At 37.5% G+C, this 21808-nt stretch overlaps 2 protein-coding genes across 5 annotated transcripts in view; one reads left to right on the top strand and one right to left on the bottom strand.

Annotated features, from left to right (window-relative positions):
- Positions 1 to 771: 771 nt before the first annotated feature.
- On the top strand, positions 772 to 2104 carry GPR151 (G protein-coupled receptor 151). Its single transcript, XM_011931482.1, has one exon. It carries the CDS (start codon positions 845 to 847, stop codon positions 2102 to 2104), a length of 1260 nt encoding a protein of 419 aa, XP_011786872.1. The 5' UTR covers positions 772 to 844.
- A 3344-nt stretch (positions 2105 to 5448) lies between these two features.
- Positions 5449 to 21808, bottom strand: part of TCERG1 (transcription elongation regulator 1) — a 65924-nt gene continuing 49564 nt past the window's right edge. For all 4 annotated transcript variants that reach the window (XM_011931478.1, XM_011931479.1, XM_011931480.1 and 1 more), the window contains 7 exons: positions 18880 to 19030; positions 13740 to 13904; positions 13269 to 13451; positions 10039 to 10218; positions 9287 to 9370; positions 7710 to 7810; positions 5449 to 6522 (listed from right to left, as the gene is read on the bottom strand). In XM_011931478.1, coding sequence (XP_011786868.1) covers positions 6321 to 6522; positions 7710 to 7810; positions 9287 to 9370; positions 10039 to 10218; positions 13269 to 13451; positions 13740 to 13904; positions 18880 to 19030 — 1066 coding nt within the window. In that variant the 3' untranslated portion in view covers positions 5449 to 6320. The remainder of the gene's footprint in view (positions 6523 to 7709; positions 7811 to 9286; positions 9371 to 10038; positions 10219 to 13268; positions 13452 to 13739; positions 13905 to 18879; positions 19031 to 21808) is intronic.

Raw genomic sequence — 21808 nt, 5'->3', positions numbered from 1 at the left:
GCCTTCATCACCATCACTTGTTGAAAAGTCTTATTAGTATGCAAAGCGGTTCTAATTTGGAGCTCTAAAATTACCTCTAAAAACTCATAATAAACTGAGAGTCATCCATAATTAGATTTTTTTTTAATAGGACTTCTAACTTGTTTTCATTCTCCAGCTGTGTTTGATCTCAGCCAGCTGTTGATGGGACTGAGGTGATTGTAAGGGTTGGGGAAAAGAAGAGGAAGCTCATCTCTGCAGAGTGGGTGGGGGAAGCTTTAGTTCTCAGTTTAAAACAGTGGTTCTCAAAGTGTGGTCTCCCACCCTGCAGCATCAGTCTCATGGGAACTTGTTAGAAATGATTTTGAGGGTCCTACTCCAGACCCACTGGATCAGGCCATCAGGTGAAGTTCAAAGAACTTGGTTCAGACGTAGTGTTCACTGAACTACAGACTGTAGTCAAGATTTTAGGAACAGCTGGTTGAAAATAATTGCCTTGACTGGCTCTAGTGACCCCCAAGGAACATACACCACTTACATGTATGTTCTCTTCATTCATCATTTATGGGTATATTTGTATTACTCCACAGGGCTGACGATTTGGTATTAGACTTGCTAATGAGCAGCAGCCATGTGGTCCTGCTATCTGACAGTCAGTACAGTCACAAGTATATTGTATGCAGCAGAGAAGAGCTTAACAGCCAGCCTCCTTCCACATTCTGCTCTCAGGAAATAAGTAAGGGGAGGATCCAGAGGTGTCATTTGACACTGACGACGCAGTACTTATTTCCTATGCAAAAGAGCCCAGGCAGGAAGACAAACCTAAATAAGAAGCTAACTTCTGTAAGAAGCTGTAAAAAGAGTGATGCTGGCAGCTGCCTTTGCAGACTCTAACTCCAGCAGCATGAATGTATCCTTTGCTCATCTCCACTTTGCCGGAGGGTACATGCCCTCTGATTCCCAGGACTGGAGAACCATCATCCCGGCTCTCTTGGTGGCTGTCTGTCTGGTGGGCTTCGTGGGAAACCTGTGTGTGATTGGCATCCTCCTTCACAATGCTTGGAAAGGAAAGCCATCCATGATCCACTCCCTGATTCTGAATCTCAGCCTGGCTGATCTCTCTCTCCTGCTGTTTTCTGCACCTGTCCGAGCTACAGCATACTCCAAAAGTGTTTGGGATCTAGGCTGGTTTGTCTGCAAGTCCTCTGACTGGTTTATCCACACATGCATGGCAGCCAAGAGCCTGACAATCGTTGTGGTGGCCAAAATATGCTTCATGTATGCAAGTGACCCGGCCAAGCAAGTGAGTATCCACAACCACACCATCTGGTCAGTGCTGGTGGCCATCTGGACTGTGGCCAGCCTGTTACCCCTGCCAGAATGGTTCTTTAGCACCATCAGGCATCATGAAGGTGTGGAAATGTGCCTCGTGGATGTACCAGCTGTGGCTGAAGAGTTTATGTCGATGTTTGGTAAGCTCTACCCACTCCTGGCATTTGGCCTTCCATTACTTTTTGCAAGCTTTTATTTCTGGAGAGCTTATGACCAATGTAAAAAACGAGGAACTAAGACTCAAAATCTTAGAAACCAGATACGCTCAAAGCAAGTCACAGTGATGCTGCTGAGCATCGCCATCACCTCTGCTCTCCTGTGGCTCCCCGAGTGGGTAGCTTGGCTGTGGGTGTGGCATCTGAAGGCTGCAGGCCCAGCCCCACCACAAGGTTTCATAGCCCTGTCTCAAGTCCTGATGTTTTCCATCTCTTCAGCAAATCCTCTTATTTTTCTTGTGATGTCAGAGGAGTTCAGGGAAGGCTTGAAAGGTGTATGGAAATGGATGATAACCAAAAAACCTCCAACTATCTCAGAGTCTCAGGACACACCAGCTGGCAACTCAGAGGGTCTTCCTGACAAGGTTCCATCTCCAGAATCCCCAGCATCCATACCAGAAAAAGAGAAACCCAGCTCTCCCTCCTATGGCAAAGGGAAAACTGAGAAGGCAGAGATTCCCGTCCTTCCTGAGGTAGAGCAGTTTTGGCATGAGAGGGACACAGTCCCTTCTGTACAGGACAATGACCCTATCCCCTGGGAACATGAAGATCAAGAGACAGGGGAAGGTGTTAAATAGATTTAAGTTTCAAAGCAAAACAAATTGTGATTATTGTATTTACTTGTACTGCTGCTTATCAATATTGCTGACTTTACAAACTGTAATACAATTATTACCATTAGGCATTACAAAAATATTTCACAATCTACACTCTCCAAATGTGCAATGTGGTAAGTAGAGAACCATGTTAGAAGTAATAATTATGTTTCAGAATTAGAACCTGGCTTCCCAAACAATTTAAGTGTTGTGTAAAGATGTTGCTGTCAAAGTGATTAGATCGCCCAGCTATTCTGTCATTTGTTCACAATGGTACCCCCTAGGACCAGCCCTGTAGTGGACGGGCTGGAGCCTGGAGTAGAGGTTCTGTCAAAGCTGAGCCTCTCTACCTTCAGTTTAATCCTGGACCTGCTAGTCCTAATTTTACCTACCAAACTGTATTTCACATAACCAAAGCTCAAAATCTACTTTCACTTGAGATTTTTAACACATTAATGATAAATTTTAATGAGTTATTTTCATTTACTTAATAAATGTTAATTTACTTGATGAAAAGTCCGTATCATAATGTTCATGACTGAAGGTCAAAGAAAAAGAAACAGCACCTTATTCCAATTCTGGACTAATTTCAACCCATGGCTGGTTCTAGCTAAGTTTAAATAAATTCCAACTTATACTAAAGCCTGCTTCAGTGAACTTTTTAAAGCTACCTGAATGAGTCTTCAGTTTCTGAGAATTTTAGCAGCTTTCCAATGACTTTCAATAGTCTGATATGGGGGAAAAAAAGTACTTTAAAAATGCCCTCTCTTCACTTCCAAAATGTGGGACAGTTATTTTTCTATAAGCAGAAAATGTGTTCCTCTTAATATCTCCTTTCTCCCAAGATAAACCATGGTTAATAATATAGGTATAGATTACTCCTCAAATATAAATAGAAGATGGAGATGGTGATCTTTCTTGTTAATGGTACTAAACTTACCCTCACCCGTAACGTTGAACTTCAACCCTACTCAACTTTTAAAATACTATAGGATTTCTAAGTTATAAAAATAATCGAGCAACCTGAGAAAGAGATTGATGTCAAAAAGAGAAAATCCAACAAACACAAGACAGAATTTGGTTAAGAATACAAAGCATAAGGACAATGCAGAAAGAAAAGCAGTAAAACTGTGTACCCAGACATATGGTAAAATTTGAGTAATAGGCAATAACCATTCATTTTATAGCAAGGTAAAACATACCCAGTAAAACATGATTATGATACATTTCTTCCCCTTTTAAGTATAATGACATTCGTCCATGATGCTTGATTACTTTGTTATGGAACTTGGGTATTTTCACTGAAAGGTTCCCTCAGAACAGAAAAAATGCCTTTAGGGCAAACCAAGCAATGCAGAATCTGAAATATAAAGAATATGTTATGGAAAAAAAAAAAAGATGTTGTTTTTTATGTTGTGTATGGGTTTCCGGATTCTTTGCTTTTTCATAAGTGGTCATAGTTTGCTTTTTAACACAGGAGGTAGGGCTATATTCTTTTTACTTCCTTCAATACAAATTTCATGTAAAGCTCATGTATTCAAATATAGTAAAATTTAACCCAAGAATCCAAAATATTGTTTTGTGATATGGTAGTTACAGAAAGGATTATCATTGTCTGTGATTATTTGAATTAATAGTTTTTATGTTCATTATATGGAGTAAATTTAGGATGTAAGCTTCTAGGGTTTGACACTTTAAACTTGTAAAGAAATAAAAATAATTATGTTTTACTTCAGATAGTTTCTGGAGATTTAAAGCTGTCTTTGTCTTGAATTATCATTCCAAAATCATTATTAGGAACAATGGAGCTTTATGGAGCTGTTTGACCTTAACACTGGAACATGTCTCAGAATGAACTTATTTTCAGAGTTTGCTAACAAGCACCAAATCAAGATGCAGATACTGGAACAAACAGTAATCACAATGAACCTTTCATTAAGAACCTGATACACAAAGTCAGTCCTGACTTGATCCCTTAAAAAATCTGCTTAGAGAAGTTTGATTTGTGTCTTATCCACTCAAACCCAGATACTTTTAAGACAAAAGTAGGAAATTAGAAGAGATATCACCAAACTGTTTTCTTCTCACTTCTCTACTATGAGAAACAATGTAGTAAGTGGACAAACAATACTATGTGGAATTCAGAATAACAAAATAAGGCATTCTGGAAACTTTACCCTTGTGAGACAGTCCTATTTCTACATACTACATTACAGTTGTGCTCCTCTTGGCAAGCACTTCAGTTTCATTCCTCAGAGTACTTAAAAATCACTCAATGAACTTATAAAATGAACTTCAAAGAAAGAGAAAAAAGGAAACAAAAGAAGGCCAGGTGTGGTGGTTGACGCCTGTAATCCTAGCACTTCGGATGGCCGAGGTGGGAGAATGGCTCGAGGCCGGGAGTTTGAGACCAGCCTGGGCAACAGAGTGAAACCATTTCTTTAAAAAAAAAAAAAAAAAAAGCCAGACATGGTAATGCAGTAATGCATTCCTGCAGTCTCAGCTACTCAGAAGGATCACTGAAACCAGGAGTTCAAAGTTACAGTGAGCTATGATGGCACCACTGCACTCCAGCCTAGGAGACAATAAGATCCTTTGTACGAATTAAAAGAAAAAACATATCCTGTTTATCAACTTTATAGCTGAAGACCTTAGTCTGATCAATGCCAGGTTCCTACACACAGAGTTCACAAAATTTCTATGACACTTAATAGATTTAAGCTAAGAACTATATAACCTGAATGTGAATGTGTGTGTCTGTGACTATACACACAACATACAAACACAGATCTGTTGGTATTCCTTCTTTCCAGGATTTGTTACAATCATAGTGGGTACGAGATAATGGAAAATAAATTATTCTATTAACATATATATTTTCTTAAACATTTTATTTATGTGGCACTCTCAAGTGAGCAATCTATGAGGGGATAAAATAAAAAGATTTGTTTTCAACTCGGGAGGTAAAACTAGATATATCAATTTGGAACCAATTCATGGTGTGATGCACACGACATGTTGAAAGAATGCCAAAAAGGCGCAAACCATTATACAGTACAAAGGACCAAAAACAAAAAAAACCCCAGCATCTTCTTGCTGTGAGGCAATAAGGCACTGCTAAAAGACTTGAGCACCAAAATGATTCTCTACAAATTCTTTCCTTTTTATACTGCAAATACTGATTATATTCAAACCTTTAAAAACTAGGCAATACTTAAGATTTAGAGTCAACTTACTTTGTGCGAAATTCTATTTGCTGCTTTTTAAAAAATCAGGTTAAAATAAGCTCTTAAAAATTAAGTAGCAATAATCATATACAATACAGATATATAAAAAGGGTTGGTTTATTGTAGTTCAAATACATAAACTGAACATTCAAACATCTTAAAATTAAACTTTAGCAACAAAGTTTAACATTCAAACAGGAGTATAGTTTACAAGAAACACCCAGAAAGGTAATTTGTTGTCTAATCCAGAATATTGATAAAGATCACTTAATGGTGAATAAAATATGTTTAACCAGTGGTTCTATTCTGGCCAACATGTTAGTTATGACCGTGGTTCCATACCTGAGAAGAAATTACTACATAAATCTTCTCTTAGGCTAAACAACAAGACTTGGTCTATAATTCAGAGGGGATAATCAAAGCACATAAGTGAACAAATAAAACTAATATGATCTTTAGAGACAAAGGTAAAAGTATTGTCCATTATAATAATCGTAGCCTCTGGAAGATAAAAATTCAATTTTCAGTGTCTTCTCTTTTACCCGCTTTAAAAAAAAAAATCAAAACAAAACAAACCCCAACTCAGGTTTTCTTGGAGTCTGTGGCATTTGCATCTGGCAAGTTCAAGCCACAAATGCTCTTTGCTCTTACTTCTTGCACGTATTAACACTGCTAGGAAGAACGTCACCAAGTCACTGACTTCCACACCTCATAAAAGGATGAATTTTAGCTTCAAGATTTTAAGATTTACTAGAGACAGCCTATATTTGAGTATGTATGTCAGTCATGCCACACAAAGAAAAGCATAAATATTTCCAAAGTGTTCTGTTCAGAAACTGTTCACAAATGCTTCTCCTTCTGTTTGTCAGATGGTTTTGCAATAGGTTGACTAATGCACATATATGTAAAAACCTGAAAATTGGCTCATGCAAGCATTTTGAATAGATACCCCTGTGGAAGAGTATTTAGAATTATTTTGTTGATCGTCTTGTGGGCTCTGATGCTGTGGGTGGTGGGGGTGGACCCCGGCGATCCAGGTCATCAACATATGCCACAATCAGTTTACGCCTCTCCTCTGGCACACAGTCCAGTACTAAATACCGTTTGTCATTCTGTAAAATTTTTTCTACATCTTTCAGGTGCTGATCAGATTCTTGGATTAATTTTTTGGATCTGAAATAAGAAAAAGAAGTCCAAGAATTACTGACTGCTGTTCACAGGTCTTTCAGAAATGAGCTGGAAATGTCCATCTAGTTCCTATTTGTGTTTCCACTTTTTTTTTTTAAGAAAAATTTCACTGCAGTGGTCACCTTTGTAAGTCGCCTCAGCAAAGACTCCAAGGAGTGAAAGGGCCTCAGAAGCTGAATTACCCTCCCACCCCTAGTGGTGGTCCCTCCAGATCAGGGCTGAGGGTGGGTGGGTAAATCTTGCCCGTGCTGTACCTGTTCTGTGGATGAACAGAGGACTTCAGTCTGCGGGGCTGCCAATCCCAGCATCTTTCACAAGCTTTCACTTTCACATCTTTCACTAAATTAACTATAAAAATGTAGAAAGAAGTCTTACTTCACATCTAATTTAAAAGCCCAAGCTGATGCAAAACATTAAGGATCCTGACCAAAAAATCCAAATGACAAAATATCTAAAAACCACACCCTCAGCACTATCTAGCCTCCCGTGCACATACCCTTTATTAAGATGTTTCAAATTTCTCTCTTAAAGAAGAAAAGCTGGAGCATGAAACAAAAATGGTTTCCTGCATACTGACTGGTAAGCAATGCAAAATTGTTTTCCTGATGATAAACTGTTAGGGGTGAAGAACTGTTGGGTTTGCTACAGAGAAATCTTGTTTATAGGCTCTAATTTCATAATTTACAATTTGTATTTAAATGTACCCAGCAAAATGCTTTCCTCTGAGGGGGAAAAGAAAAAGTTTATGCTGAGCTTACACAGATGATTTCATGCTTTAGAATGATCTAACCACACTGAATAGTCTTCAGAGGAGGCAAAGATAACTGATAGTGAAAGATTATTTTAAAAGACCTTTCATGAAATACAATTCTTATATAGTTGAGGGTATTCCTAAAAAAAGCAGTGAAGTAAAAAAAAAAAAAAAAAAAAAAAAGGTATGTATTAAAAACTGGATGGGTGGGTAACACAAAATAAGAATTGACATCTGGGCCCTTTCTTTAAAAAAAAAAAAAGTATGGTAGATATGGGCTGTATTTGACTTTGGACAGAAGTTGGCATCTTCTTATCCCTAAAAATTAATAATGTGTGTGAATGCAAAGAATGCTCTGACCATTAGAGTAAAGACTAGTAAAGAGAATGACTGCCAATATGAAACATTTCATTGCACACACCTATATGTTATAAATTTGGTCTCTTTCAAAAGCGTCCTGAAGTCAGCTTTGGCTGTGATATATTTGTCTCTGATATATTCTTCAAATTCTCTTTGTTTTTTCTGTTAAAAAAAAAAAAAAAAAGTCAAGATTATGGAAATAAAGCCCACTAATTCCAAAATAAACATCAATTATTTATTAAACAGTAATGTTTAAGTCAAATAACAAAATTCAAATTTCAAAAGAAAAAGGCAACAGGGTACATTTTGTTCATATATAAAATTCATTAAATCACATAATCTGCAATGCTCATTTTTGTGGCATATAGAAAGAATGAGGAATCATAAATTAGTAGTGGCTGAAACTTGAGAACTTCCTATGCGCTACACTGCTGAGCATTTTATGAGGATCATGTACTTCAATCTTCATAACAACCTCATGAGGTGGACACTTAAAAATAAGGATATTAAGGATTAAGTGTTCACTTCCTGCACACTGTATTTTTAACTTCAAGAACAAAAACAGTAATTTGTGGATACAGTAACTGTAGGTTAACACTCAAAACTTAACTTACACAGTACTGAGCATTTAGCTTTCCAGCAAGCCAGAAGTTATAAGATGAATCAACTCTTTGGACTTAAAAAAGACTTTATTATCAATTCTAAACAGTCAGAAAAGATGAAACTGAGACTGGGTCTACCCCTCTTTCCCAGTCATGCATATTTTATGGTCCAAACATCTACAATCCAATAGACTTTGAGGGGGAAGAATATTAGATTTATGAGTTTTTATAAAAGATGCCCAGACCTAGAGAAACCAATCAGGAAAGGGGAATGATGTAAAAGAAAACAAATAAAAGGCCTAGGGATAAAATGAACTGTAGTAAACAACACTTTTCTTAACATCATTCACTGTTTCAGACCTTGAAGCATATGAGAACTAGCGATCTCGTTACAGGGTTCTGTTAGTCAGGCTTAAGAGTCAAGTGCTGGCCGGGCGCGGTGGCTCAAGCCTGTAATCCCAGCACTTTGGGAGGCCGAGACGGGCGGATCACGAGGTCAGGAGATCGAGACCATCCTGGCTAACATGGTGAAACTCCGTCTCTACTAAAAATACAAAAAACTAGCCGGGCGAGGTGGCGGGCGCCTGTAGTCCCAGCTACTCCGGAGGCTGAGGCAGGAGAATGGCGGGAACCCGGGAGGCGGAGCTTGCAATGAGCTGAGATCCGGCCACTGCACTCCAGACCCAGCGACAGAGCAAGACTCCGTCTCAAAAAAAAAAAAAAAAAAAAGAGTCAAGTGCTTTGATAGTTTGGTACCAATTGCCAGCCTAAATATGTCTGTCTAGTGGTACCTGACTAAAATAAAACTGCAGCTTCATTAAACCTCTAAGATCCTAAAATACAAGCTTCACCCCAAGCATTAAAATGTTAAACTTTCTATTGTGCTCTCTTGCTAATTTATCATGCAAGAAACAAAACATGAACTTAAAAACCAGATTCATTTCTCATACACTTAAAAGTAATTCACTTAAAACAATCAACTTCATATTTAAGTATTTATAAATTGATAGTAAATCTTGACACAAAATCCCCTTACCCTGTCACTGGAGGAGAACTTAATACACCGAGGATCTTCCTTAATGATTTTTTTTACTTCTTTCCACGTGGATGTTAAGGTAATCTTTGAAAAGACATGTGAATAAAAAATATAAATACAACTCACTTTTACTTAGGGGGTCAAACTGCAGCACATATGGTACATAATATTACACACTGACCTGCAATCTCTTGTAATGCCCAAGCGTAACTGGACTAGTTAGGGACAGGGAAGCAGCGTTAATGCAATTTCTTTTTGTTGGCTTGCCACAAGAGTTATTTTCATGGCCATACTTTCAAGGTGGCCTAAGACAATCACCTGCAAACCCTGTATTTACATGGGCAAACATCGTAACTTCTGAAGAAACCATCACCAAAAAGAGAGCAGATAAAAAGGAACAAAACCTGGATAACAAAGCGTACAAACTGCCGAACAAGAGGCCACAGCACCAAATTGAAAATGGATCAAAAGAAGAAATTTGCTAAATCTATTATCAGGAGGGATCACTGACCACACAGCTAAGGACATTTTGAATTACTATAGGAGCAGTTATGAATGTGAAAACTAGAAAGAATAGGAATTTCTAATAATTAAGAATACCACAATTTTTTTAAATCAGAGAATTGTCATATAATGAATTCCAGTAATGAATCTAAAGACCATGACACTAAAAATAATATCAATGCTTTGCTTTAAGAAATTACTAACAAAGATTCATCCAGATTAAAATGAGAAAAATAAGAGACTCTTACTGCAGAAGTTTCATCCAGAAGTTGCCTAAAGTGCTCCCTCTTTTTTTTGGTAAGTGCTTCAATGTGTTCATTAAAAAGTTTCTCTTTCTCCTCTCTTTCCAATAAGGATCCAGATTCCCAGCGGTGATCTTTTCGGAGGGTCCTACGAGTATCAGACCATGACACATCTGAAGAACGTACCTGAAGAAAAAAAATTATATATATATCACCAAAGAGACTTATCTGAATGTCCATTTGCACTCCATGTCCACTGCAGCATTATTCACAATAGCCAAGATATGGAATCAACCTAAGTGTCTATCAACAGATAAATGGATAAAGAAAATGTAATAAATATACACAATGGAGTACTAATCAGCCTTAAAAAAAAGAGGAAAATTCTATTCATTTGTGGCATGGATAAACCTAGAAGACAATATAAGTGAAATAAGCCAAGCACAGAAACACAAATACTGCATAGTCTCACATTTGTGGAATCCGAAAAAGTTGAACTCATAGAAATAGAGAGTAGATAGATGGTCACCAAAGTCTAGGGGGTAGGAGACAGGACAAGGGAGAGAATGAGGAGTTACTTGTCAAAGATAATGAAGTTTCAGAGAGACAGCAGGAGTAACTTTTGAGATCTACTGTACACCAGGGTTAACTAAAGTCAATAATGTATTCTATATTCAAAATAACTGACAGCAAATTCCAAATGTCTCACCACAAAAAATTACAAGCAAACAAAGTGATGAATATGTTAAACAGCTTTGGTTTAATCATTCCACATTATCTACCTATATCGAAACAGCAACTGTACCCCGTAAGTATATACAATTATGATTTCTCAAAACAATTTTTAAAAAGAAGACAGCATAATAGAAGGCATAACAGGTCAGGCTGGCTCACCGACCAGCAAAAAGATATGCTTCATTGGTGGTAATGGCATTAAAAGTTAAGCCACACTATTGCCAATGTGAAGAAACACAGACTAAAATGACAGAAAGGTAAGAAAAGAAAAATATAAAAACATTCATTTAACCAACACTTACCAAGCATCTAAATACAAGTCAGATAAATACCGTGCTTCACAGTAAGATTACAAAATAAGTAAGACGCTATCCCTTCCTTCAAAGAGTTCACTTAAAAAAGAAGAAAAAAAAGGATAAAAAGGGCAGGCACGGTGGCTCACGCCTGTAATCCCAGCACTTTGGGAGGCAGGTGGATCACCTGAGGTCAGGAGTTTGAGATCAGCCTGGCCAACATGGCTAAACCCTATTTCTACTAAAAATACAAAAATTAGCTGGGTGTGGTGGCACATGCCTGTAGTCCCAGCTACTCAGGAGACTGCGGCAGGAGAATCACTTGAACCCAGGAGGCAGACGTCGCAGTGAGCCAAGATCATGCCACTGCACTCCAGCTGGGCGACAGAGACTCCATCTCAAAAAACAAACAAACAAACAAAAAAACCAAAAAAGATAAACATGTAAGCAAATAACTGCAAGTACAGGTAGTAAGTGCTGCAGAGTCGTATGATGAGCACAAGGATGGTCTAAGGAACAGTGAGCTCGAATCTGCCTAGATGGGTCAGGAGTAGCCTCACAGGAGAGATACTTGAGTGTACCCCTGAAGAACGAGAAAGTCTGTCACTGCAACAGGAACACTTCCAAATCATTTCAGGTAGAGGGACTGCCATGAGCAATGGAAGGATGGTATGGTTCATTAAGCATGTTCAGCAAGGTTACAGTTCAAGGAGCAAATGAAGAAAGTCAAGGAGCAAATGAAGAAAGCAAAGGTGTTTAGGAAATATGAAGGTGGGAGGTAAGAAATGAACCATCTTTTATATTATGCTAAGGAGGCTGAATGTGACCTGCAGGAAACTGCTGGGAGTACAGAGAACCTTCATCCCCTGCAAGTAACCAGGAGAGTGACAAAATTAGATTCGTTTTTTATGAAGATTCTGTGACTGCAATAGAAGAGACACATTTGAGGGAATGTTAGAGGTAGGGAGAGAAATTAGGAAACTACTGTAATTGTCCAGGGTGTAGGACAAGGTTGTCCAACCCGTGGCCCACAGGCCACATGCAGCTCAGGATGGCTCTGAATGTGCCCCAACACAAATACATAAACTTTCTTAAAACATTATGACACGTTTTTATCTTTTTTTTTTTTTTTTAGCTCATCAGCTATCATTAGCGTTAATGTACATTTTTCTTTTTGAGACGGAGTCTCACTCTGTCACCAGGCTGGAGTGCAGTCGCGTAATCTCGGCTCACTGCAGCCTCCGCCTCCCAGGTTCAAGTGATGATCCTGCCTCAGCCTCCCACGTAGCTGGGACTACAGGCACACACCACCACACCTGGCTAATTTTTGTATTTTTACTAGAGATGGGGTTTCGCCATGTTGGCCAGCCTAGTCTTGAACTCCTGACCCCAAGTGATCTGCCCGCCTTAGCCTCCCAAAGTGCTGGGATTACAGGCATGAGCCACCATGCTCAGCCACGTTGGTGAACTTTATGTGTGGCCCAAGACAATTCTCCTTCTTCCAATATGGCCCAGGGAAGCCAAAAGATACCCCTGGGTAGAGTAAGAAACAGATGCAAGGGAAGAAATCAGAAGTGACAAGAGTAAAAAGTTCCACTGAAAAAGAGAAAAGAAATAGCATAGGAGAGATGTGACAAAGAGAAGCCACCCCCAACTCTAAAAAATATTAGCAAGTAGGACAGTAGTCTGGGGGCATTCACTGTAGGGACAAAAAACCCTACATACCTCAACAACCATGAGGGGTAAGGAAGAAAGATTTACAACAAAGTTTCAGGGTATCTCCTGGGGTCAGTTACACCTCCAGTCCTCAATCTCATACCATCTACAAGTATAACTGATCATCACAATGATGGCCCTAAATCATCAACAAGAAAGTTAAATTGTGTTCAACACATTTTGTTTCTCACTATGGCAGGTAAGTGTGTGGTATGTCGACTTTCATCAAGAATGATAAATAACAAAGTTGTGAGATTAAATGAGTATGACTTTCCATATATGCAAAATGCCTAACTTCTGAATTTGTTAAATAACTAGAGTTTTTTTCCTATAGTAACAGTACCAATACCAAGTATTCAATTTTTAAATGCTTTATAATTTAGCAAATTATCTCCCTCAGAATTGAATAACATTAAAATATTCATAACAGTAATATAATAAATTTCCAATATCCAGTACGTTAGTGAAAAAAAGTAAAATATTAACATATACCATATCAGACAGAAGAGCTTTGAAATTCTGGATAGCTTCTTCTCGTTTGTGCTGCTCTCTCTCTCGATCTATTTCTTTTGTTTGTTCTGAACGAGCCTTTTGAACCTCCCTTTCTCGTTCTCGAAGGCTTGCCTCAATTCGGGCTTGCCTTTCAAGCTCCTTTTCTTTTTCTGAGTCTAAATTCTGTAAAAGTAAAAATTACATTATCCTTCTTACCAACTCCATCAAAATATGTTTTTACAGAATAACCAGCTTGCCAAATAAAAAATTCCAAATCTAGTTTTTGCCCAGAATATACCTAAACACTGTGTATCTCTCATCCCCAAATCAACTAGACTCTCATGTTAAGAATACTAACAAGAAAAATTCCAAACCCCCAATAGAAAAATCCCCAACAACAACATATACCCTTAAGCTCAAGTTAGAATTGTATTATTCAATGAAAGTAATACAAGTAAACACAACAGTTACCTTGGCTATTTTTTCAATGTACTGTTTGAAAAGATCTTCTCTCATTGATGAACTATCTACTGCTTTGTAACGTGGATCACTTTCTACTTTGTCTTTTACTTTGCTCCATCGAGACTGACTGTCCAAGTGATGATTAGATAATAGTTCAAAGAAATCCGATTTAATCTGTATTTTGAAACAGGTAGTGGGATGGGAGGGAAAATAATGTACCATGAGAAATTCATCATATCTTAAATATTTACAACTAGAAAAAAAATTCACTTACCTTAAATATGAGAATAACTTTTAAAATACAGGCATTTAGAGTAGAATGAATTACAGTAAAAGAAAAGATCAGAAGTGTTCTTTTACTAGAAATGTAAACATCAAGCAGCATATAGGCTTTCATCTAAAATTTGCCAAATTCAAGATAAATAATACTTTATAAAGAAATTATTCAAATATAGAAAAAGGCTTTTTCAGATTATTGATAACTTCAGATCTCAGAACTGCCATGTATTCTTAGGGAATATAAATTTACATCGAGCTGCATTTATTTTTAGCTAAGAGTCAGGCTTATGAGCTGACAATACTTTAATATCAACATGGTAAAAATGATTTATTTAAAAAACTATATGGATAAAAATTTTGGCCATTGAAATTAATAAGACATTTAAAAATCACTGCAAGTCATTACAAACTTATATGTCTAAAATCAAAATGGGGTAAAAATTTGTATTTTGGTGAAAAAAAGGCAGTTGTACACCTTGATATGTGAGAAAGTTATAGAATTTCTATGTTCATAATTAACCATTACTAAAAAATTGCATTCAGATCTTCTATACTTTTTAGCATTAAACATGTATGCCTATACCATTATTAACTCAGAATGAAGTGTTTATCCAGTATTATACTCAACTGAAATACCAAGTTAATAACATTATACCAAAGGTATTAAACATTAATCCTTCAGTATCAACATATACAACTACTTAAAACCCCTCTCCAAAACTGTATTTCTTATTTATTTAAATAGGTGAGGAAAGGAGTAAATGAGATAGTTATTTTTATGTACGCCTGAGGGCCTAATTGTTTTAAAATTTAATCCCACATATACTACTTTGTACTTCTACCACATAAGATACCCAAGATAACCAAGGTCATTTCAACAAAGGATTCTGACCATATTAAGAACCCCTCCCTTCCAGTAGGAACTGAATATGGACCTTCCCACCTGATCAGGGGAATCAGGATTTAAAATGTGTGTGCACAAAAATATATGAATCATTCCTTCTGCCTAGCCTAACACTATCATTTCCCCTTACAACTTCATTTCTCCTACTGGAGGATTAAAAGTGAGACTAAGGCCAGGCATGGTGGCTCATGCCTGTAATCCCAGCACTTTGGGAGGGTGAGGTGGGTGGATCACCTGAGGTCACAAGTTGGAGACCAGCCTGAAAAACACGGTGAAACCCCGTCTCTACTAAAATTACAAAAAGTTAGCTGGGTGTGGTGGCAGGTGCCTGTAATCCCAGCTACTCGGGAGGCTGAGGCAGGAGAATCATCTGAACCCGGGAGGCAGAGAGGCTGCAGTGAGCCGAGACTACACCACTGCACTCCAGCCTGGGCAGCAAGAGCAAAACTCCATCTCAAAAAAAAAAAAAAAGTGAGGTTGATGTCCTTTCTGGAAAATACTTTTAAGGTTATAAGAAACAGAATATCTGCATCTGAAATGTTTCTAAAGACAAGAGCTAATCAGCTATGGATTTCTCCACTACTAAACTTGGCCTTTCACTTTGAACTAATAAGAAATACTCATAAACCCAGTATTTCCAGACAGTGATTAAGAAACCATCTGATGTAGCGATGTAACTTAAATTTTTCTGTTCATCTTGTCTACTTTTTATCTGACATGATGAACACCAAATTCCTAGATGCGTTTGACAACTGGAAGGCAAAATTTACAAAATTTATGTTAAATAAAACATGCAAGTTATATCAAATAGGAATCTTTCTAAGCCACAGGAATTTGTATTAGCTTAAAACAATTTTCATATGTTAGACATGAAACCTATAAAGTAAGGATTATCATATAGGTTTTTAAATGTGTGATGTATAAACAAGTGAACTTTAAATAAAATTAAACTTTAACTTCCTTTCATTGTGGACATTACCATGACAGGTTATAAATGGCTTACTAAGGCTATCAGTATGAGAACAATTGCCTGACAGCTGCATAAATGTCAAAAAATGTCATTTACCATTAGCTGCAATTCAAGGCCTTATTATTCTCCCCATTCCTTACTATAATGAAAATAATTTATTCACAGGAAATTTAAAAGAGAGGGAAGAGAAAAATATGTCAATTTCCTAACAGTGGATTAACTCCAATTACGCACAACCTCAAATGTGCTATACAAAAGGTAAAGTATTTGAACCACAATTTTATTTTTTTATTTTATTTTATTTTTTATTTTATTTTATTTTTTTTTTTTGAGACGGAGTCTTGCTCTGTCGCCCAGGCTGGAGTGCAGTGGCCGGATCTCAGCTCACTGCAAGTTCCGCCTCCCGGGTTTTTACGCCATTCTCCTGCCTCAGCCTCCCGAGTTGCTGGGACTACAGGCGCCCGCCACCTCGCCCGGCTAGTTTTCTGTGTTTTTTTAGTAGAGACGGGGTTTCACCGTGTTAGCCAGGATGGTCTCGATCTCCTGACCTCGTGATCCGCCCGTCTCGGCCTCCCAAAGTGCTGGGATTACAGGCTTGAGCCACCGCGCCCGGCCTGAACCACAATTTTATAAAAATTGGTTATAATATTACAATAAAATAGCTTAAGAATAGCTACTTTGGCAAACAAAATAAGTAGACCTTTTTTTTTTTTTAAATCCCATTCTGTTGTCCAGGCTGGAGTACAGTGGAACCATCAAAACTCACTGCAGCCTTGACCATTTGGGCTCAAGTGATTCCCCCAATTTAGATTCCAGAGTAACTGGAACTACAGAAGCACATCACTACAACCAGCTATTTTTTTGTTTTGTTGTAGAGATGGGGGTCTTGCTATATTGTCTAGGCTGCTCTCAAGCAATCCTCCTGCCTCAGCCTCCCAGAGTGCTGGGATTATAGGCATGAACCACTGCGCCTGGCTGATAAGTAGACTTTTAAAGGCACTTTTTAATAAAATGGAAAAGTAGTAGTAAAAACTACATGAAAATGATGCTCTTACTGTGAGAATGACTTTACCTTGAAAACGTTACTTAAGAAAAACAAAAATTTCACCAGAAGTCAATGTTCTTCACAGGTTTTCAAAATTCGTTTTAAACCTTTAGTATTCAGCTATTGATTCAACTATCACAATGCTACAAAGACCAGCTGGAGAATTACAAGAACAAGGAAATAAATTCTAGTACCATGCTACTAAGTACTGCTCTTGCTATCTAATTACACAGTTCCAATGTGATTTTTTTTAAGTATACACAATATACTTAAGAACAGTATAAACAATACAGTGGAAGTCATGAAAGAAAAATGATAAAACCCCATAAACCAAATGTGCTCAAAATGTGAATATAAAATCCACTATATTTAAACCCTTACTTTAAAGATTTCTGCTTTGATGGCCTAGTTAGTCATTGATTTTGCATTTTTTAAATTGGCTGAGAAAGCTTCACTTTAGCAATTTCCTGCCTTTTTTTCTTTAATCTAGTAATGGTATGAAGCCAAACCTGTAATTTAGAGAATTAAGATTTTTATAGTCAAAATAAAATAAAGCTGAATATATTAAATATTAGATTTATTTAATTTAGATGTCATATCTATTTAATTTCTTTTTTTAAATTAACACATTCTGGGCACAATTCTCATCACTTCATAAGGAAAAAAGACTAAAAAAATGTAAAGTACCGGAACTGCGGGAGGCTAAAGTCACCACACAGAGATACCAATTCTTTCCTCACTAGGGAATCCCATAACACTTTGCGTGTCAGTGATTGACAGCTGTCACTGAACTGATTGACAGGCCGCACAGCACAAAACTGTAAAGTCTATCCACTTGTTATAAAACAGAATACATAAAATAGTTATAAAAAAAGTGTTTAGAAAAAGAAAATCAGTTACAAATGCAAAGATAAATACATTTAATTTGCATAAAAGCAATCATACAAAATCAAACAATCACTTATTTACTTGATTTTCTTAAATAAGTTATTCTAAAAGTCAAAAGTAGCAAATAATTCATTAACATGATTCTAGTTCAACATATAAAATTATGTAGTAGAATTTGATTTTACACATTTCCTCTGAGAAGCATAATCATTTTTTAAGTAAACAGTGAAACAATTCTGGAAAACTCACTTGGAAGCCAAATAAGTCGGATAATTAGGAAGTTTCAGACATTTCTGATAAAAGCTGTTTTAGCTAATACTGTTACTATTTTGAATGAAAGAGACTTCTTCCCAGGAGTAGCATTACTTTCAAACAACATTCCTTAATAGAACTTGTAATATTATAACTTTCTAGAATAAGAGGTAATTGTAAATGTCAAGAATGATTAGGCTCCAGAGGTTATTTTTCTGCATTCACAAAGCATACCAGGACACTAAGGAGAGTGGCTGCATGTTTTGATGGTTCACACACCACTGGGGTCATCTCCCTACTACTTTGCCTCCCCAGTGGTAAGCTCCTCTCCACTCCTGACACTGCTATCAAATGACATTTGGAATTCATTCATCTTTAATAGCTGACCTTTAATTCTGATAAGCAGTAATTTATATGTAAGATATGTTTACTGAGAGATTAGAAAGTCACTAAAATGCTGTCTTTTAGAGGGCAAAAAAGATAAAGAAGCTCTTTGAAATTCAAATATTACCACCTATAAAGAATCCTGAAATGTTAGAAGGCACCACGGAGCAGGCAGTCCTAACAACCCGTTCTGAGTTTACCAGGCATCTTAATAATATAGTGAATTTAGTGAAGCTACTAAAATAAGCACTACGTAAGTAAAGTGATAGAATACATACATACATAAATAATTATAAAAGCTAAAAGAACAGTCCATGTAGGTCCTATTATTTACACTGATGGATAAGGTTAGAAACATTAACACCAGCACAGTCCTTTCCCATTCACACTCCCATCAATCACACCACTGGAACTAAAACCATCTTACCTTCTCACCTCTGGTCTTCGAATCTTCTTTCTCTTTCTTCCTAGCAGCGGCCACAAACTCATTAAACAAGGCTTCTCGGTCTTTCATCTTTTCAATTGCTTTGAATCTTGAATCTTTAGCATGCTTGGCTGCAAATTCACTAAAAGTTGCTCTGTAACAAAATTACAAGTGTGCTAACTTTGGCAGTTACTTCTGCTTGTATAAAGGCATAGCAGAAGATACCATTTTTCCAACAAGAGTATATGACAAAGAGACACTGGGACTCAACATCTACCTAACAGTGAACAGTAAGTTTCAGAAAGGAGTAAAAAGAGGTAATGAGCAAAAATGTGGTTAAGGGATTTGTATGCTATCAGCATAGAATTAGAATATTTATTATAAAAAAAAAAGAGAGAGATCACAGAGTAAAGAATTTGCATGCCTCAAGAGACAAGAGTTCATCAATTTCTACTCTAAGATGAAGCTGAGTCCTGCCTCCAACCATAACAGAAAAATTCTTATTGGATTAGCTGTCTTTCCATACACGACTATAAAACTGGACAGAAGCATATGAGACAACTGATTTCAAGGAGTAGACAACAGAAAGAGTAAGACTGAAATACCTGAAAGAAGGGAAACTTATAAGGTGCTGAGAGAGCTCAAGTCCAAAGAGAGTACCGTACGTAGGCTTAATGAACTGGAGGAAGCAAAGATTAGAGCTTGGGTGAAGAGGAATCTATAAAGAGAGGGTACCCAAGAAAAATCCGACTTAGCGATTACTCATGAGTCCACAGCTAGGCCAAGCTGTATAACAGCAGGGAAAGATCACTCTCTACATTAGGCTACTACAGGATTAAGAGCCTATATAGAAGAGATAATAGACAGAGAGTCAGTAGTATTAAAGGGAGAATAGGATCAGGCCAACAAAGTCCACAAAAGATCCACAAGGAAAACAGAGCTGGAAGGCTAAAAGAAACATATTACACTTTCAGAGATTCACACTAACAAAACATAAAGTCAAGCCTAAAGGTGGCAACCAGTAAATGAACTGCCTACTAAAACAAAAATATCCACTTTTCAATGAAAGGTAACAGACTCCAGGGTCTCCACATACTAGCCACGAAGTCCAATATTCAATCAAAAATCACTAAATATACAAAGAAACGTGATCCACAGAAAAATTTTTTTGAAGTCAACAGAAACTGAACCCAAGATGTCCAGATGTTGTTCTAAGTAGGCAATAACTTTAAAACAACTGTTACTGGCCAGGTGCAGTGGTTCATGCTTGCAATCCCAGCACTTCAGTGCGGGCAAGGTAGGAGGATCATTTGAGGCCAGGAGTTTCAGACAAGCCTAGGCAACACAATGAGACTCCGGCCGGGCACGGTGGCTCATGCCTGTAATCCCGGCTATGTGAGAAGCTGAGGCAAAATAATCTTTTGAACCTGGGAGTCAAAGGCTGCAGTGAGCCGAGATCGTGCCACTGCACTCCAGCCTGGATGACACAGCAAGGCCTTTTATCAAAAAAACAAAAACAAAAAAACATAGCGTGGCCAGGCATGGTGGCTCATGGCTGTAATCTCATCACTTTGGGAGGCCAAGGCAGGTGGATCACTTGAGGTCAGGAGTCCCAATACCAGCATGGCCAACAAGGTGAAACCCTGTCTCTACCAAAAATACAAAAATATTAGCTAGGAGTAGTGGTGGGCGCCTGTAATCCCAGCTACTCAGGAGGCTGAAGCAGGAGAAAAACCTAGGAGGCAGAGGTTGCAGTGAGCTGATATCACGCCACTACACTCCAGCCTGGGTGACAGAGCAAGACTCTGTCTCAAACAAAACAAAACAAAACAAAAAAACACCATAAAAAATTTTAAAATTGGTTGGGCATGGTGGCACACGCATATAGTCTCAGCTACTCAGGATGACTATTTAAGCCCAGGAGTCTGAGGCTACAGTGAGCTGTGACTGACCCGCTGCACATCAGCCTGAACAACAGAGCAAGACTCTGCCTCTTAAAAAAAAAACTAAATAAACAAAACTGTTATTATTACACTGAAAGAATCAAAGAAAAACAGGTTCAAAGAACTGAAAACATGATCTAAAAAATGAATGAACAAATAAGGAGTTTTGGCAGAGATGCAGAAAATAATAAAAAGAACCTAAAACTAATGAAAAAAAAATAACTGGATAGGATTAACATGAGAGTTGACAATAGAATAAAGAGTCAATTATATGAAGTTAGATCACTAACAATCATCTAATCCAAAGAGGAGACAGAAGAAAGACTGAGGTAGAGGAAACAGTCTCAGGGACATGTGAGATAGTATCAAACACTAATATATGTGTGATTAGAATCCCAAAAGAGAAAAGAATGAAGGAGGGAAGAAAAAATACTAGCCAAAAACTTTCCAAATTTGATGGAAAACATCAATTTATAAATTCAAAAAGCTCAGCAAACTCCAAATAGGTTAAATAAAAGGATGAGGCTTATGAGGGCTAATGAGCCTACGTTTTAAAAAAGAAGTTTCTCCATAAATAAAAGGCATTATAAAGCTTTCATATATTTGGTATATATTTTAAATATTTGAAGCTTTCACCAGTGGCACAATCTTGGCTCACTGCAACCTCTGCCTCCAGGTTCAAGCAATTATTCTGCCTCAGCCCCCCAAGTAGCTGGGACTACAGGCGCCCACCACCACGTCCGGCTAATTTTTGTATTTTTAGTAGAGATGGGGTTTCACCATACTGGCCAGGCTGGTCTCAAACTCCTGACCTTGTGATCCGCCCACCTCGAACTCCCAAAGTGCTGGGATTACAGGCGTGAGCCCCTGCGCCCAGTCAAGAATTTACTCTTATAATTAACAAGCCTATACTTAGCATGGTTTTAGAAGAAAAAAATAAAGATTAGCCCATTCAAAAACTATTTAGCTATTTAAATGCAAAAATAAAA

The sequence above is a fragment of the Colobus angolensis genome, unplaced genomic scaffold (genome assembly GCF_000951035.1).
Source record: "Colobus angolensis palliatus isolate OR3802 unplaced genomic scaffold, Cang.pa_1.0 Scaffold90, whole genome shotgun sequence".
NCBI classification, from domain to species: Eukaryota; Metazoa; Chordata; class Mammalia; order Primates; family Cercopithecidae; genus Colobus; species Colobus angolensis.
The sequence above is the reverse complement of the archived record's forward strand: the minus strand, read 5'-3'. Positions and strand labels throughout refer to the sequence as shown.